At 35.1% G+C, this 17,744-nt stretch overlaps 1 protein-coding gene across 1 annotated transcript in view; it reads left to right on the top strand.

The window, feature by feature from the left end:
• Window positions 1-17,744, top strand: part of LOC107665900 (heterogeneous nuclear ribonucleoprotein L-like) — a 34,818-nt gene that overhangs the window by 12,483 nt on the left and 4,591 nt on the right. The window contains exons 2-6 of the mRNA XM_016456963.1: window positions 8,134-8,252; window positions 9,735-9,972; window positions 10,046-10,131; window positions 12,510-12,606; window positions 12,701-12,773. Coding sequence (XP_016312449.1) covers window positions 8,134-8,252; window positions 9,735-9,972; window positions 10,046-10,131; window positions 12,510-12,606; window positions 12,701-12,773 — 613 coding nt within the window. The remainder of the gene's footprint in view (window positions 1-8,133; window positions 8,253-9,734; window positions 9,973-10,045; window positions 10,132-12,509; window positions 12,607-12,700; window positions 12,774-17,744) is intronic.

Raw genomic sequence — 17,744 nt, 5'->3', positions numbered from 1 at the left:
CTATAAAACTATTATACAGAAACAAATAAGTACATCATTTATTTAATTATTGTGTAGCATTATTTCAGTTTCTGCGTCATCCGTGTGTGTTTCTTGTGTGTTCAGTTTCAGAGTGATTTTTGAAGAATTGCATCTCTATTAGGAGTGTCATGTTGTGTTGGCTGTGTTTTGGTTGCGTGTTGGTTGCGTGTTGGCTGCGTTTTGGTTGTGTGTTGGTTGTGTGTTGGTTGCATGTTGGCTGCGTGTTGGTTGCGTGTTGGCTGCGTGTTGGTTGCGTGTTGGTTTGTTGGTTGTGTGTTGGTTGCGTGTTGGCTGTGTTTTGGTTGTGTGTTGGTTGCATGTTGGTTGTGTGTTGGTTGCATGTTGGCTGTGTTTTGGTTGAGTTTTGGTGTCGTGTTGGTGTCATGTCAGTTGCGTTTTGCATGTGGCTCTTATTTGCACGGGCTGCAGTAGAGAATGTTTGGTGTTTCCTCATCCCTCTTTCACAGGCAGATTTTCACATGAATGTTCATGTCATTATTCCTTCAGAGAGCTGCTCTGACGGCTGGAGATCTGAACGTCTGTGAGAGATTTTAGCCAGAATGTTGTAGCAAAGCAGGATTTAATGTTATCTGTATCTGTATACAAATGAGGACTGTAATTATTCAAGTGTTCAGAGGTGGGTGGAGTTATGTAATGTGGTGGGTGTGGTTAATGTGGTTATGTATTGAGGGCGGGGTTAAAGGTCATGTGGGTTAGAAACATCAGAGATTAAAGCTGTTTCAGTTGCTCCTGTGTGAAATATAATTCATACAATAACATACAGAGAACAATGCTCTGATTATTAGTTCTGTTGCATGAACTGTATTCAACATTGATAATAGTTATTTTACAAACTGTTCGTAGGGGTATTTCATAAACTGTGGTATGCTCTCATTTAGAATCATTGTATGCATGTCTTTATGAATGAGGTCTCTGATGATCTCGTCAGAACTTCCTAAATGTTGTGCTCAGGCTTTGACTCTGAGCATTATTCACTTTCAAAGAGTCTGGAGTCTGTTTAAAGTGCTGCGCTCCTCTGAAAAACATGCCGACTTCAATTATTGACGAGCGCTGGTTTGGCCGTGAGCGGCGTCTGGATATTTGATGACGTTTCAGTCATATGTTTGGCAGCAGCAGAAAGCGTCATGAATTGTGAATCATGTTTTGACTTTTAGCCTCAATGTTTCATGAAGAATTATATATTGATATATTTCATCCTATTGGTTGTGTACTAATAATAAATATTAATTAATAATTTGATATTTTATTTTTATATGGTATATTATTTATATTATTAAACTTAATATTTCTATGCTCTGCATTAGTCTTTCAATTAGTGTGAATTAGTGTTTATACTGGCTCATCACAGAACAATCTAGTCTGATTTCACACTCTTTGAGAAACGTACGGCAACATTTATTTTATTCAGCAGCTCGAATGATGATGAGACTGACACACGCCATTCACGAGACTGAAACTTAATGAATGATTTAAGATCCTGATTAACCACATTTAAAGCAGTTAATGAATGATCATTATTTCTGTTTGTTGAATGAATAATGTGTATGACCTGTGCATGTGAACTTCTGTCAGTGCTGAAGAGATGCTTGAACCATAGCGTTACCATAGTGACAGCAGAGATGTGGAGGAATTACCTGGAGTTTGTGTTACACAAATGTGACGCTAATGCTCCTGCGACTGTCAGTGGAGCCTGTGATCTCAGCCTGATTTCAATCTGTTTTCTGTGTGATCTCAAGCTGATTTAAGTGTGATCTCAATCTGATCTCAGTGTGATCTCAGTCTGATGTCAGCCATGATCTCTGCGTAATCTCAATCTGATCTCAGCGTGATGTCATTGTGATCTTGGCCTGATCTCAGTCTGATCTGGGTCTGAACTTGGTGTGATGTGAGTCTGATCGTGAGTCTCAATGTGATGTCAGTCTGATCTCAGCGTGGTCTCAGTCTGATCTCGGTCTGATCTCATGGTGATCTCAATGTGATCTGGGTCAGATCTCCGTCTGATCTCAGAATGATTTCAGTCTGATCTCAGTCAGTTCTCAAGGTGATCTCAGCGTGATCTTAGTCTGATCTCAATGTGATCTCAGTCTGATCTAAATGTGATCTCAGTCTGATCTCGGTCTGATCTCAATCTGATCTCAGCATGATCTCTGCGTAATCTCAATCTGATCTCAGTGTGATCTCCGCGTAATCTTAATGTGATTTTAGAGTGATCTCTGTGTAATCTCAATCTGATCTCAGCATGATCTCTGCGTAATCTCAATCTGATCTCAGTGTGATCTCCGCGTAATCTTAATGTGATTTTAGAGTGATCTCTGTGTAATCTCAATCTGATCTCAGCATGATCTCTGCGTAATCTCAATCTGATCTCAGCGTGATGTCAGTGTGATCTTGGCCTGATCTCAGTCTGATCTTGGTCTGAACTTGGTGTGATGTGAGTCTGATCTCAATGTGATGTCAGTCTGATCTCAGCGTGGTCTCAGTCTGATCTCAGTCTGATCTTGGTCTGATCTCATGGTGATCTCAATGTGATCTGGGTCTGATCTCAGTCTGATCTCAGAATGATCTTGTCTGATCTCAGTCAGTTCTCAAGGTGATCTCAGCGTGATCTTAGTCTGATCTCAATGTGATCTCAGTCTAATCTCAGCATGCTCTCAGTCTGATCGCAGTGTGATCTCAGTCTAATCTCAGCATGATCTCAGTGTGATTCCAATAGGAAACTTGTCTGCTCTGACACAGATACACAGAAACATCAGTATTATTTTGAGGATTTGTGCAGTTTAAACTGATTTTTTGTTCTCTTATGTAATCACATTCTGAAGAAGTACTTTTTACTCATTTCTGACTTTATTTTGACGAGAGAAGTGCTTGTTGCGTTTTCGCAGCTTTCAGTGTTCTAAGGTTAGATGTTCTTGTTTTTGGTGTGAAACATCTTTCTGTGTCTCTGTGTCACTAGAATGTGTTTTGTGTTCTGCTGTGCTATGTTTTTAATTGGTGTTTTCTGTAGACATGCACTGTAGATGGATGTTTTTGACCTGTGTTGGTTTTGTGTCTGGCGGTAGAGGCTGTTTGTGCTTTTGACATGTTTATGCATTTGTGTAATTAAAGTCAGGTGTGTGATATCAGTGTGATTCCAACAGGAAACCCGTCTGACCTGACACAGATACACACAAACAACTAAACCAACTATGTTTGAGCAGAGGTGTGAATACTTTTACTTGATCACTGTACTTAAGCATCATTTTGGGTTATTTTAGTAGATTTATTATTTACTCACATGCAGTTTTAACTGAATATTTGTATTCTTCATCACAGTACCTAAAAACAATTTTTTTAACTTCTATATTTCAACATAAGCAATGCTTGTTGAATTTTTGCAGAAAATGTGATGTTTTTTTATTTAATTGTTGTTTTCTGTAAACATGCAATACAGATGAATGTTTTTGACTTCTGTTGCATTTCGTTTTAAGTCTGTCTGACATTTGAAGACTTGAAATGTCAAAGACATTTTTATTCAATTCATTCAGATGATTAAAATGCTTAAACAACAATCTTTGGGAGGTTGCTTTTAATATTTCAGTACAATTTAAAATTTACGTTAATCATTACCATTTATCATTACATTTACTTTACTTTATATTAATATATTTCAGATTTTTGATTTTATTTACTATTAATAATATTAATAATACATTTTAATTTATAATATTCTATTATTTTTATGCTTTTCTATTGCATATTATATTATTAAATAGGATTTTTGAGAGGTTGTTTCTTTTTTATAATACTTAAGTACAGTTTAAATTAGAATTTTTTAAACTTTCACTTAAGTATGTTTTTTAGTTGTTTTATAGTTTAATTTTAATTATTATTAATTGTATATTATTTTATTTTTTTATATTGTGTATTATTTATGTTATTAAATAATAATTTTGAGAGGTTACTTTTTAAATACTTAACTACAGTTTTTAAGTAAATTTATATATGAATATATTTCAGCTTATTTTTAATATTAAGTATTATTAAAATTAATACATTTTAATTAATAATTTAATTTTATATTGTATGTATTTTTTTATATTATTAATTATGGGTTTTGACTGGTTACGTTTATTTTTTTAATACCGAAGTACAATTTTAAATTGTACTTTTTTGTTTTTCTTTCACTCAAGTATGTTTTTGGCCAGATCATTGGATTTTAAATTGAGTAAAATCATCACTGACTATCAGTACTTTCACAGAGAGTAGAGCACAGCGCCAGCAATGCCGAGGTCGGGTTCGATTCCCAGTTAAATGCATGAATGCAGTGGATGAAGATGAATGTGTGTAAGATGGCGCTGATGTTTGTCTTGCTGTCATCTGGTTTGTGACTCAAGGTGCTCGTCATCCGTCTGCAGTGGAAGTGGTTTGATGTTTGTGAAGCTCTATTTTAAGTGTTTTTTTTCTATTGTGATGTGATTCTTCAGCAGGAGCACTGCATCGCGTTTTTGCAGGTCATTTTCCAACCGCAGATGCTGCTTTGGCACTGACGGGTTTAAAGTTAGTAGTTCACCTCAAACCTCATTATGATCTTCATGCAGTAAATGACAGACATCAGGCCTCGTCGCTCAAATGACACAGTTTCTCTGTGTTCTCACTTCATTCTGCGTGAGACGGGTGTTAGAGACAGACAGCAGCTGTAAGCAATAATCCAGACAGACTGCTCTATATGAGGACAGACAGGTGTGCGCTCATCTCTGTCCTTTATTAGATGATGATTTGATGGAATCAGCCGGACGTTCTTCATGATTTGATGGTGAGCGTGAGACTGAAGGTGTTTTTCTGCCGTTGGCTTGAGATGGCAGTGCTGTTATGAAAGTTCAAATCGTTCGTCTGTTGATCTCTGTGGTCGACAAACAATCAGGAGTTTTGCAAAGCAGAAAATGGAAAGAGTTTAATGCTTGCAAAATAAGAGCAACATGCAGATGCATGTGTGGTTTCACATGTGTTTAACATGGGACATGTGCTTCACTTCATTTGATTTTTCTAGATAGATGCACCTTCATATGGTTGATTAGTTATTAAGTGATTCAAGTGAGAATTAATGGAGAAAATGAAAATGATAGATTTTATAAATAAACAGCTAACATTGGCAATACTAGTATTGACACAGTATGATTTAATTGACACATGTTCATCCTCATGTTCCCGTCTCTCCCTCTATGATGTATTTAGAAACCTCACGCTAGGATATATCTATAAGATATTATCTATATCTATGTCTATATAAATCCTGTGCACCACTTGAACTTGCAGTCATTAGACCTTTAAAATAGAAGAAATCCACAAATATAACAATGCGTACATTTTTAACTTCTGCTGTTCCACAACCCCACAGCTGAGCGACACACCTGGAGACGCTTCCATTCATACTAATCTTAGGTGTTACAAAACTATTAGAAAAGTTTTAAATTATCTTTTAATAGCCACTTATTCTGCGGTGTTGGTACTTTTAGATTTGAAGTGCTCCTATTATGGGTAATGAAAGGTTCATAATTTGGTTTTGGGAGTTCTCAACAACAGGTTGACGTGCATGCAAGGTCAAAAAACACCTTCATTGTCTTATAATATGCATTTATTTTTATCTTACTTGCTCAACGATTCATTTTTCCAAACCCCTCCTTTGCGTGACGCTAATCTGCGGTGATTGGTCTCATTTTCATTTCATCTCTCCTGTAAAGCCTGATAAAGCAGCGTTTGTGAGCGCAGTGCTGCTTTTTGTACAGCGTTACCGGGGAAACCGCTATTTTTACCGCTCCAAAAGCGGCACCTAGTGGCAAAGAATGAATTTGCATTTTCATTCAGACCAACGTGAAAAGACCAACAAGTGGGCGGGCAATATGCTAATGTTTCATGTTGACGTCAACATGAAATGGCTTGGGATTCGTTTTAAATACGACTCGTTTCAATGATTCAGAGTCGACCCTTTCTTTTGAGCGACAATAACTTTATACACGGTGCACTTTCAGATTTAAAACTTTGCAGGATGTTTTCATTCATTTAGAGCTGTGTTGCACACTGCATGAAAGGTAATTTTCAAAAATCCATATTAGGGGCACTTTAAGTGCTGCATTCAACACAGTTGACCATCATGTTCTTCTTTCTCGGTTAGAGCAGTTTGTGGGCATTAGAGGAACTGCTCTAAGTTGCTTTCAGTTGTATCTTAAAGGGGTCATGACATGTTTTTTAAATTATTTTATGATGTTCCCTGAGGTGTAATTATAATAAGTTTTTTGGACGAAGAACATACAAAATTGAGTGATTTATGACCTTTTTCCACCCTGTTTCTCATCCTCTGACTGAAACAGTTGGTTTTGGGGTGTTTTCCCTTTAAGAGGTTAGTGTAACCGTCCACTTTTATGATTGGCTAACATCATTGCCTATGCATTACCATTTTAAAAATAGTTTTTACAAGAAATACGTTACTTATAGTTTGCAGTGTCCTTGACGGGTCCAGAACAGTTGGCACAGCCTGATCTTTGAGCAAAAGTATTTTGGCAAAGCCAGCATCATGATGTAGTAAGCATACAAAGACCTCTTCTGTGTCAAAAGATCAAGGGAAATTTGGTTTCTCATGTCATGACCCCCTTAAAACAGAAGTTTCTGGGTCATTGTAGGAGAGTAACACTCAGGCGTTGTTCTCCTGACTTGTGGTGTCCCACAGGGCTCTGTTTTGGGCCCTATATTGTTTTTCTTCAAACGCTTCCCCTAGGTTCTATTTCGGAAAAGAAACACTTATTATTATAGTAATACGGATGATACACAAATTTATCTGCCCCTGAAGCACAAGAATACTTGCCGGTTTCTAATAGAACTGCACCAACAGCACATATTTTCAAGTCAAAGATTTTTAAGTAAAAATTTTTTGAAATATTACAATTTAAAATAGCAGTTTTTTTATGTGAATCTCTGTTAAACTGTCATTTATTTCTGTGATGCGCAGCTGAATTTTCAGCATCATTACTCCAGTCTTCAGTGTCACATGATCTTCAGAAATCATTCTAATATGCTGATTTGCTGCTCAAGAAACATTTCTGATTATTATCAATGTTGAAAACAGTTGTGCTGCACAATATTTTTGTGGAAATCGTGATGCATTTTATTTTTCAGGATTCACAGATGAATAGAAAGTTCAAAAGAACAGCATTTATTCGAAATAAAAATCTTTTGGGTTACACTTTATTTTAAGGTGTCTTTGTTACACTGTAATTATACATTTAAGTACTGAGTAATATTAATGAACTACATGTACTTACTATATGGTTAGGGTTAGGGTTTGGCTTTTTGGGAAACTATGATACATATTTTTCAAGACTGTTTGATGAAAAGAAAGTTTAAAAGAACAGCATTTATTTGAAATATAAAACTTTTGTAACATTATAAATGTCTTTACTGGCACTTTTGATCAATTTAATGCAGCCTTGATGAATAAAAGCATTCATTTATTTAAAAAAACCTTACTGTACGTGCAGTAGGATCAGACAGACAGGCGGTGATGAGATGATTGACAGGCGCCGCTGCATCAGGACCATCACACTGACACAGTGGACAGCAGCTCTAATGCTGCTGCGGTTTCATCATCATCATCATCACAGCAGGACGTCCGTCATCTGTCTCTTCCTCACAGGCTGTTCTCTCGTCTGAATGTGTTTAGTCGCTGTTCTCCAAACGAACTTGTTCAGCTGTGTGAGAAAGTCACTGTGAATGAAGCTAACCAGACAGTGTCATGGTGTTCTGTGAAGTATAGCATGTAAATACCGCGGTAAACCATTCCGTACTGTAAAATGTGACGCAGATGGTCAGTATGATGGTTTATAGCAGGGATTCAGATATTATATTGAAGTCCTTCTAATATTTTGAGTTAATATTTTCATAAATTATTAGCACATTCACATGTTCATGGTTCTCTGACAATGGTTAATGCAAGTAAACAAAGAAAGTTTTCTGGGTCTTTGTGTTTCAGCTCTTCTCATGTTACTGTAGTCATTGTGTACTGTGCTGTCATCAGATAAAAGCTGCTGCGTCGTGAAGCTGGTTTTCTCTCTCTGTTCTCAGGACAGCAGCTCTGAGACGCACCGCATCGCTCCGTCTCCCGTCGTTCACGTGCGAGGACTGTGTGAGTCCGTGGTGGAGGCCGATCTGGTCGAGGCCTTGGAGAAATTCGGAAACATCTGGTAAAGTGATGCCTTCATTTGCTGTGATTCAGAGATTCATTGAATGCTCTTCTCTCATAATGAATGAACAGATAATGGCTTTAACCCAATCTCATCGAACCACATGAAAGTCCCTGTCGACTGAATGATAGTTCAAGCTTCATCAGTTCCTGTGTTTGATTATTTTCTGACGTTTACACTCACAGAAGCTCAGAGAGGATCATGGGAAGATCTGAGCGCGTGTTTGACCTCAGCTATATCAGGAAAGACACGGATCAGATGCACAGGAACAGGAAGTGTGTGTGTGTGTGTGTGTGTCTGGGGGACATGAATGGAGGTCATATGAGTGTATTTATAGTCTGAATCTCGTGACCACAGACCGAGTGTGACAGCAATAACATTTGACTCCGGTTCCTTCATGAACTGATTTGAAGATTTCTTGTTAGTTTTATTCATGTTTGATGCTGTTTTTGTTCATTGTTCAAATTATTAGTGATGCACTGAAATTAATTTCTTGCCAATTCCGAAATTAAAGTTTTCATTTAGCTGATCGCCAAAACTAAAACCAAAAATAAAGTATATTTTATAATCAATTACTTAATCAATTTAATTTAATAATCAACACTCAAATAAAAATTTAGATTGCTGCACATAAGGGAATTTTTAAGTCAATCAGTGTTATTTTAGCATTGAGATACTATTATAGTTTTTGTTAGTATTTTGAAGTACATTTTATTTTTGGATTTTCTATTTTCACTTTAATTTTAGTTAAAGCTTTAGCGATTTTGTTACTAAATTAAGTCATTATTATTATTATTATTATTATTTTAATATGCCTGTATAGTTGTTTTTGTTTTTTTTTGCATTTTATTTATTTGTTTTAGTTTTTTTAGTACTTCAAGTTAAGTTTTTGTTTTATTTCAGTTAATGTTTATTTTATTTCAGGTATTTTTACGGTTTTAGTTATATAATATAGATTTTGTTAATATTTAGAATTAGATTTTATTTTGATATTTATGGTTTTTACTTAAATTAAAGTTTTTGTCAATTTGTTGAGTGTTTTTGTCATTTTATTAATTTTTATTTATTAGTTTTAGCTTATTAGTTTATTTAGTTTTAGTTATTTTACTACATCGAATTAAACAAAATGAAAATGAGAAATGTTGCCTTGGCAACTAGCTGAAATAAATTAAGTTAAAAATAAGTTTTTTAATGTTTTATTTTATTTTATTTCAGTTAATGTTTCTTTTATTTCAAGTATTTTTTATTGGTTTTAGATATCAACTATTACAGTTTTTGTTAATGTTTTGAATTTGAATTGATTTTTAAATTTTCTGTTTTCCCTTTCAATTTAGTTTTTTTCCCTTTAAATTTTTATTAATTTTGTTGCGCATTTTCATGAATTTGTTATTTATGAATGAGTTAAATGTTATTATTTCAGTTGACTGTGTTGTTCAGCGTAACAGAACTGGTTTTAGTCTGAGTTCTGCTGCTCTCCTGCAGTTACGTGATGATGATGCCGTTCAAGCGGCAGGCTCTGGTGGAGTTCGAGGAGGTTCAGAGCGCTGACCGCTGCGTGGCGTGTGGCTCGCAGGAGCCCGTCTACATCGCAGGACAGCAGGCCTACTTCAACTACTCCACCAGCAAACGCATCACGCGGCCCACCAACGCCGACGACCCCAACAGCGGGAACAAAGTGCTGCTGCTGTCCATCCAGAACCCGCTCTACCCCATCACTACGGTAAACCCCGTCTCCTCACTCACGTCAGCCTCCCGACGGGACGCTCTCAACAGCTTCTGCTCTTCCTCTTTAGGATGTTTTGTACACGGTCTGTAACCCGATCGGAAGCGTGCTGCGGATCGTGATCTTCAAGAGGAACGGGATCCAGGCCATGGTGGAATATCCTTCTGCTGCTAATGCTCGCATTCACTAATTCAAGTTCAGAATAGCTAATTTAAAGATACACTATTTAAAGTTAATTTAAAGAAAAAATATTTAATTTAAAGTGCATGCAAAAATTAAATGTATAATATTTAATATTATAAATATAATATTAAAATGTATAATATTCTATTTATCAGTATAGAAGTTTAGAATGTTATATGTATTAATATAGAATATAATATTTAATACATTAGAAATAAATAATTTAAAATTAATAAATATGAAAAATAACTTGAATCTGATAACAAAAAAAATGCATTTGTAAAATAAAGAGATTTTTTGTTTCTGACAACAGAAACAAAAATATATGAATGGAAACAGAATTTGGTTGCATTAAAATACAGTATGTGAGCACAGAGATCAGGAGAGAGGCAAAAAATTGCAATTGCACGCACAAATGCGTCAGTTAAGTCGTGAAGTTACCAAACAGGCAATTAAAGCTGCCTTAAAACTGTGCATGTGAGTATTTGTTATATGAGTCAGATTTAAGAACATGTCTCTGAAATGGTTTTGAAAACTGTCCTGGAGCAGCAGCAGCACTGTCTCCCTCTCCTCAGCTCACTCTAGAGACTTTAAGAGCTGAAGTGAGTCAGAAAAGGTAAAGAGTTATGAGAAACTACGATGCGTGTCAGATCTGCATCATGTTCAGCAGCAGCAGCTCTTAAAGCAGACAAAATAACCTCATAACCAGCTGCTGTGACGACTGTTCATCAAAGAACAAAAGAAAAAAGAGCAAATCAGTCACTTCTGTAGGTTTAAGGATTCATCTTTATTTAAATTAGAATTTAGTTCTTGATAACTTTATTCAATTTCTGTATATTTCCTACTTGCTGAAGGGCACAGGTAAATATGACATTTATTATAATGGGTTTATGTGAAGATTGTTTTAAGTTCACTTAAATTAGAAGTTATTTTAAGTACTGTAGTCTAATAAATGTTCAAATTTATAGCTCTCAGTTATACTGTAATGTTGAATGGCTAGTCAATGGTTAAATATTAGAAAAAAAAAACTATTTCCTAGAGACATTAAAGATGCCATTAAAGAAATATTAAAAATATAATGTTCTTTGTTGTTTAACCATGACAATAACCATTCATTTAAAGCAAAAAGTCTACTGAACCTTTCGTGTCCTCATCGATATGTGAGAAGTGGTCCTGACACGATGATCGTCGTCAACATCCGCCATTAAAGCAAGTAACAGTGAGTAAAACAATGGTAATATAACACTCTGAAACGGAGCGCCACCGTCTGGATCTGGACGCACAAATTATGTTCGTTTTCTCCATAGAGAGAGTGATTTTGAACAATAGCTTAACCATAAACAGTTAAAGACCAGTTATGATTTCCGCGGCTGTTAATCGATGGTTTAATAAACTGTCAGGCAGCATTATTTCAACTTATTTTCTAAATAATCTTGCTCAAGAGCAGAATTCCTGGTGAAAAACTACATTACCCATGATTCTGCAGATCCTAGAGACATTAAAGATGCCATTAAAGAAATATTAAAAATATAATGTTCTTTGTTGTTTATACATTAATTTGAAAATTGAATGTGAAATTATTGCAATATAAAAGTATATTTAAAAACTTTAATGTTAGGTGCGATAATTTCAGAAAAATGTGTGATTAATTAGTTAATTTTTTTAATCGATTGACAACACTAAGATATAGATAGACAGATAGATAGAGTTCATATTTTTTCAAATAAAGACAAGTTAGCACTAATTTTACATGCAAAGTAATTATGACATGAATATGACATGCAGTTGCATTGGTTTATTTTATCTGACTCGAACTCAAATGAAGTGTTTGTGACAGAATGAAAATGAGGATCAGAAATTATTTTTGCAAATAGTTAAACTTTTTTGATCCATACCTTCATAAACTACCCTCTAGAAACATAATATAAAGATCTGAAAATGCATTTTTAAATCTGGTTTAAAGGGAATGCTTCACGTCTGTAGTCTGATGATGAGCTGATGATATTTACATCCCTAAACCTCCACATGACCTTCATGGTCTTTCGTTAAGACATTGGGTTTGTTTGAATTAAGCTTGTGCTTTTGGATGTTCGTTCACTCCCCAGACACACATTACACATGCTCATTAAATATGCATGTATCCCGGCAACACACGGGAATGAGGCACTAACGGGACAAGCGTGTTCCACCGGGAGCTTCAGCAGTCCGTTTACATGCTGTTTACACTCATATCTGAACTCCCATCAGCCCCCAGGTGTCTGATGCTTATGTGTGTGCTGTCAAACACGACATTCATTGTTGTGTTGTGTTGTAAGTGTGTGTTGCCGAGTTTTTTCCTTGACGGCCGTCACGTTTGAATCCATCCAGAATGCTCAGAAGGCCAAAGCCGCCCTCAATGGGGCTGACATCTATGCTGGCTGCTGCACGCTGAAAATCGAATACGCTCGGGTAAATGTGCAGCGTTCACACACACACACACACTCACACACACACAGCGCTGGATCTAACACACATGCAGTGCCGTTGTGCTCTCTCATTCTAGCCCTCACGCCTCAATGTCATCAGAAACGACAACGACAGCTGGGACTACACCAAACCCTTCCTGCTGCGCCGAGGTAAGAGAGTGTGTGTGCGTGTGTGTGAGAGAGTGTGTGTGTGTGTGTGTGTGTGTGTGTGAGAGAGAGAGAGTGTGTGTGTTTCTCACTGGTTGCTCTTTAGGAGACTCAGGAGAAGGAATGAAAACAGACCCAAATGAATCACTAGTTGTCATGCAGTTCAGAGTTTAGTTCAGTTCATCTGAAACACTTTGCTTGTTTTCAGACTGTTTTATTTACAAAAACTAGGAAACTGTCAGTATATATAAATAATAAAATAAAATAATTATATTGAAATTAAAATGATTAATTTGGAATTATTTTTGTAACTAAATGTTCTTCAACGTTCAGAATGTGACTTCTCCACTTGTTTGTGATTAACTCACAAATGGCAATTTCTACTCAAGAACATATATTTAGAGATTGACATAACTAGATAAATGTATATTTGTTATAGAAATGTCCATGTATTTTTAAGATTATATTATTTTCCATGACTTTTTAAATATTTTATTAATATTTTATATAAAACATAAAAAATAAATAAATCAAATCTATAAAAATATGATGTCCATCACATTTGAATCCATGCAGATAAAATAACTGAATGTTCTTCAGAGTTCAATAACAAATTTAAATGACTTCTCCACTGTATATTTTTTTTAGTTAAAAAATAAATTATATATATATACTGTATTGTTCTTGAGATATAAAATTTATTATTATTATAATGTATTTTATATATATATAGTTCTTAAGATATTGGAAAAGAAAAATGTATTTTTCGTCTTGAACTTTGAATCTATTTTAGTCTATTTTAGTTTATTTTAAAGCTTATTTTGCCTTGTTTTAGATCATGTTCAGTCATCTTGTAAGTGTGCCGAGGCCCCTGATTGATTTAGATCTATAATTAGTGTGAACAGCAACGCAGATCATTTGATAAGAAATGTTGGAGTTTATATGGAGATCTTTGATGTGATTGCAGACTTCAGATGGTCTGAGAAGTTGTTGAGATCTCATTGAATATCTGTACTGTCTATGAGAAATGGCAGATCTGGTGTGATTGTGTGTTTTTCACAATCCCGGCTCTTCTGGTTAGTTCATGTGATTTTGATTGCGGGTTTTGCATCTGATGTATGTGTGTTTTATGCTGAAGAATCTCTGATCTTTGTAATATCTCGTCAGGTTGTTTTGCTGTGTCAGATGTGGGTGTATGAAGCTTTAGTGTGATTTACCTGCAGGGATTCACCCTGAGCATCACATGTTTCAGCTCAAACTCCCACATCATGTGAGTGTGCGGGTTTCACCGGTTGCTAGGGTCTTGTGGGAGGTTCTTCCAGTGTCGTCCAGGAACAGACAGCCCATAATGCAGTGTGGTACTCAGGCATCTGGAGGGAAGCGCTTTAGTCACGCGTGTGTTAGCCGGACAGCGGCTCAAATGCGGTGTAAACAGTGTTATCAGCGGCGAACAGCAGCGTTCAGCCATCGATCGGCTCCAGACTGAAGGGCTGCTCAGTGTTTCTCAGTGCTGCTTCATTATTGACTGAAGATAAGAGCGCGAGCTGAACTCACACGCTAATGTGAAGACATTCATCACAGAATATTAATGAGCACTCTTCAGTACCTCTGTGTTAAACGTTTCTTCCTCTCTTCATTCTCTCTTTCTGGCTCAGCGTTCTGTACTTTCCGTCAGCACTTTGTAGAATTAGAAATGTGATGACAGAAGCTCAGATCTCCTTCAGACACGCGGAGCCTGATAGCTCTCAGCTGTAGGTTTAGACCAAATTATGAATATTAACATGACTTTTTTAAGCTGAGATGCTATAGGACATTGTTTTTTCATGCATTGATCAAATTTAGTCGAATAATATGTCTTCTTTTAGACTAGTGGAAGGAAAACATCCAAAATACACATTTAAGCATTTATTTTGTTGCACTTTATCTATTTGTGTCTGTACATTTCAATTACAATCCATATCTTTAAAAGTTTTTTCTCCACTTCAGCAGCACTTACATACACCAAGCTTTACAGTTTTATTCCTTTCTATATTCTGAAGGTTTTTACTGAGGGGTTTGTTCATATATAAATCACACTGATTTATACAACATTGTATTCCTAAAACATGGTGAAAATGTTTTTTTATTTTGTCTGTTGACAGTATTTTCTGATTTATGGAGTGATAAAAAGAGAAATCCAAAAACCCCTCAGTAAAAACCTTCAGAATATAGATGGTAATAAAACTGTAAAGTTTGGTGTATGTGAGTGCTGCAGAAGTGGAGAAAAAACTCTTTAAAGATATGGATTTGGATTGAAAACTACAGACGCAAATAGATAAAGAGTAATAAGGGTGAGACACTACAGGCAAAACCAGTGTTTTTTAATGTTCTGGTCAATTTTGAGATTTTAGTCTATTTTGCTTCCATAACATTTCAGACTAGTGGAAAGAAAACACCCAAAATACACATTTAAGGGTTATTTTGTTGCACTTTATCTATTTGCGTTTGTAGATTTCAGTTGCGTTACGTTTCTTTAAAAGTTTTCTCCTCCACTTCAGCAGCACTTACAAACACCAAAACTTACAGTTTTATTCCTCTCTATATTCTGAAGGTTTTTACTGAGGGGATTGTTGATATGTCATTCACACTGATTTATACAACATTTTACTCCAAAAAAGTTTTGCTGTCTGTTGACAGTATTTTCTGATTTATGGAGTGATAAAAAGAGAAATCCAAAATCACCTCTGTAAAATTCTTCAGAATATAGATAGGAATAAGTTTGCTGTATGTAAGAGCTGCTGAAGTGGAGAAAAAAACTGTTTAAAAGATATGAATTATCTTATTTAAAGATATGTATTAGGAAGTGGAAAGAAAACACCCAAAATACACATTCAAGTGTTTATAGTTGTACTACATCTATTGTAGTACATCTATGCAAATGAGTGCATATATAATTAAACAATGCCTTGTTTGTATATTCAAACATTTTAGAAAAGTTGTAATACAATACAATTGTCTCTGTGCTGTGATTAATCAACTGAAGTATGATGATATCTGTTAGTTTACATTTTAACCATATTCATCTGTAGTGTCTTGCCTTAAAGAATTAAAGACGCTCGAGAGAAACAACAGACGTGTTTCATATTTTACTGTCTAATATGAAAATTATTTTTAATTACTAAAATTATAGTGTTGACATAATATATTGAATATTAATGTGGGAAAAAACTACTATAAATAAATTAGCTAAAAAACAAACAAATTTTGAAATTCTAATAACCAGAAATGTAATATTTATCTGTGTCCTATATTTAGCATGCAACCCTGTTTTCACATTAATTTCCAAAAATTGTAACATGACATAATTTGGACCCTTTTTTTTCAGAACTTTTCAAATTGTACACAATTTTTTTAAATACTAATTTGCAGTCTGTTCACTTGCAATTATATTTATTTTTTAATTTTTAAATAAATACAAATATTTGTTATATTTATAAATGCTGATGTAATTTTTATTGCTAAAATGTCCCATATTTTTATTTATAAAAATGGCAAACCAAATAGAAATTGAGTGAGTGTTTTAAGAGTTTCAGGCTGTATTTTGTAGTCTGATCTCCATCTGTTTGGCTGAATGTGCAGCTCCTCCGTGTTTATGTCCTCATCTGTGCGTGATATTTCTGCTGTCAGTATGTGAGGAGGCTCAGCTGATGGCTGAAGGTCACATTGAGCTGCCTCTCTGAAGACGGAGCCCAGCCGTGCCAAACACTTCCTGCCGCTAACTGCTCATTTTGTAGCAATTAGCACAACTGTGCATGAGTTCCTCTCGCAGGCCAACAGAGACAGAGACACACACCTGTTCCTCCTCCACTCCTCACGTCTGTCTGATTCAGTCCACACACACAAACATGCTCTTATTCACGCATGTGTGTGTGTGATCTCTGACGTGTGTTTAACGTGTTTCCAGTGATTCTCTAACTCCGTCTCTGTTTAAGCTTCTTTGGCTATAAAAAGCACTTGGGAGTGTTTTTTCTTCTGAATGTTTGATTGTCTGTTTTTCTGCTTCATTTAAAGAGGATTATGTTTGAATACAACCTAATTTACAAAGCCTTTTATTTCTGCCCATCTCTTTCTGTCTGTGTCTGTCTCTCAGTATGTACAGGAGAGTTTCTGTGATTTGTAATGGCTTTTATTTCCATCTTTCACCTTTACGAGGCGTCCAGCAGCTTGTCTGTTTCGTTTGGTTCAGTGACACGTGAAAGTGAATGTAATATTGCAAATGGTTTTTAGTCAACTGCTTTTATTTTCAGATAGAACATGTCACATTCATATTCACCCAAAATCAGAAAAAGAAATTGCATTTACTTTTATGCATTTGGCAGATGCTTTTATCCAAACTGATTTACACTGCATTGAATCACTTCATGCATTTATTGGGAATCAAACCCTGGATCTTGTTGGTGTTGGTGAGCGCAATGCTCTGCTGTTTGAGCTACAGAAATGCAGAATTAAATTTTGCATACAGTAATGGTCTTAAAAAAGACTTAATTTTCTTCAAGATGTTTTGCATTTTGACATTATTTTCATGACAATGAAGCACATTTAACCTCAAATTCTCATTATAAGACTTTCTTATGCAGAAAAAATATTTAAATTATATTTAATTATCTATATTTCAGTATGTTTTTGGTTAGTATTTAAAAATCTGATTCACTGTAAAAATATTTTTCAAAATTGTAAATACAACAAAGATTATTGGAGTACATTTTACAAAAAAAATATTATTTGAGTTTTCTTCAAAATGTTTAAGTTTATAAAAATTAAAAAATGCAAAATGTTTTAAAAAATGTTCAATTCACTGACTGTTTCTTTGTAATTAATTGTGTAATTTACTAGCAATTTCTGAGTAAAAATAGTTTATACACCAGTTTTTCTTAGTATTGTATTTTTTTTACTTTTTTATTAATGTGGATTCAAAGAAAAAAAATTATATATATC

This window comes from Sinocyclocheilus anshuiensis, unplaced genomic scaffold (genome assembly GCF_001515605.1).
Source record: "Sinocyclocheilus anshuiensis isolate Anshui unplaced genomic scaffold, SAMN03320099.WGS_v1.1 scaffold1020, whole genome shotgun sequence".
Taxonomy (NCBI): Eukaryota; Metazoa; Chordata; class Actinopteri; order Cypriniformes; family Cyprinidae; genus Sinocyclocheilus; species Sinocyclocheilus anshuiensis.
The sequence above is the reverse complement of the archived record's forward strand: the minus strand, read 5'-3'. Positions and strand labels throughout refer to the sequence as shown.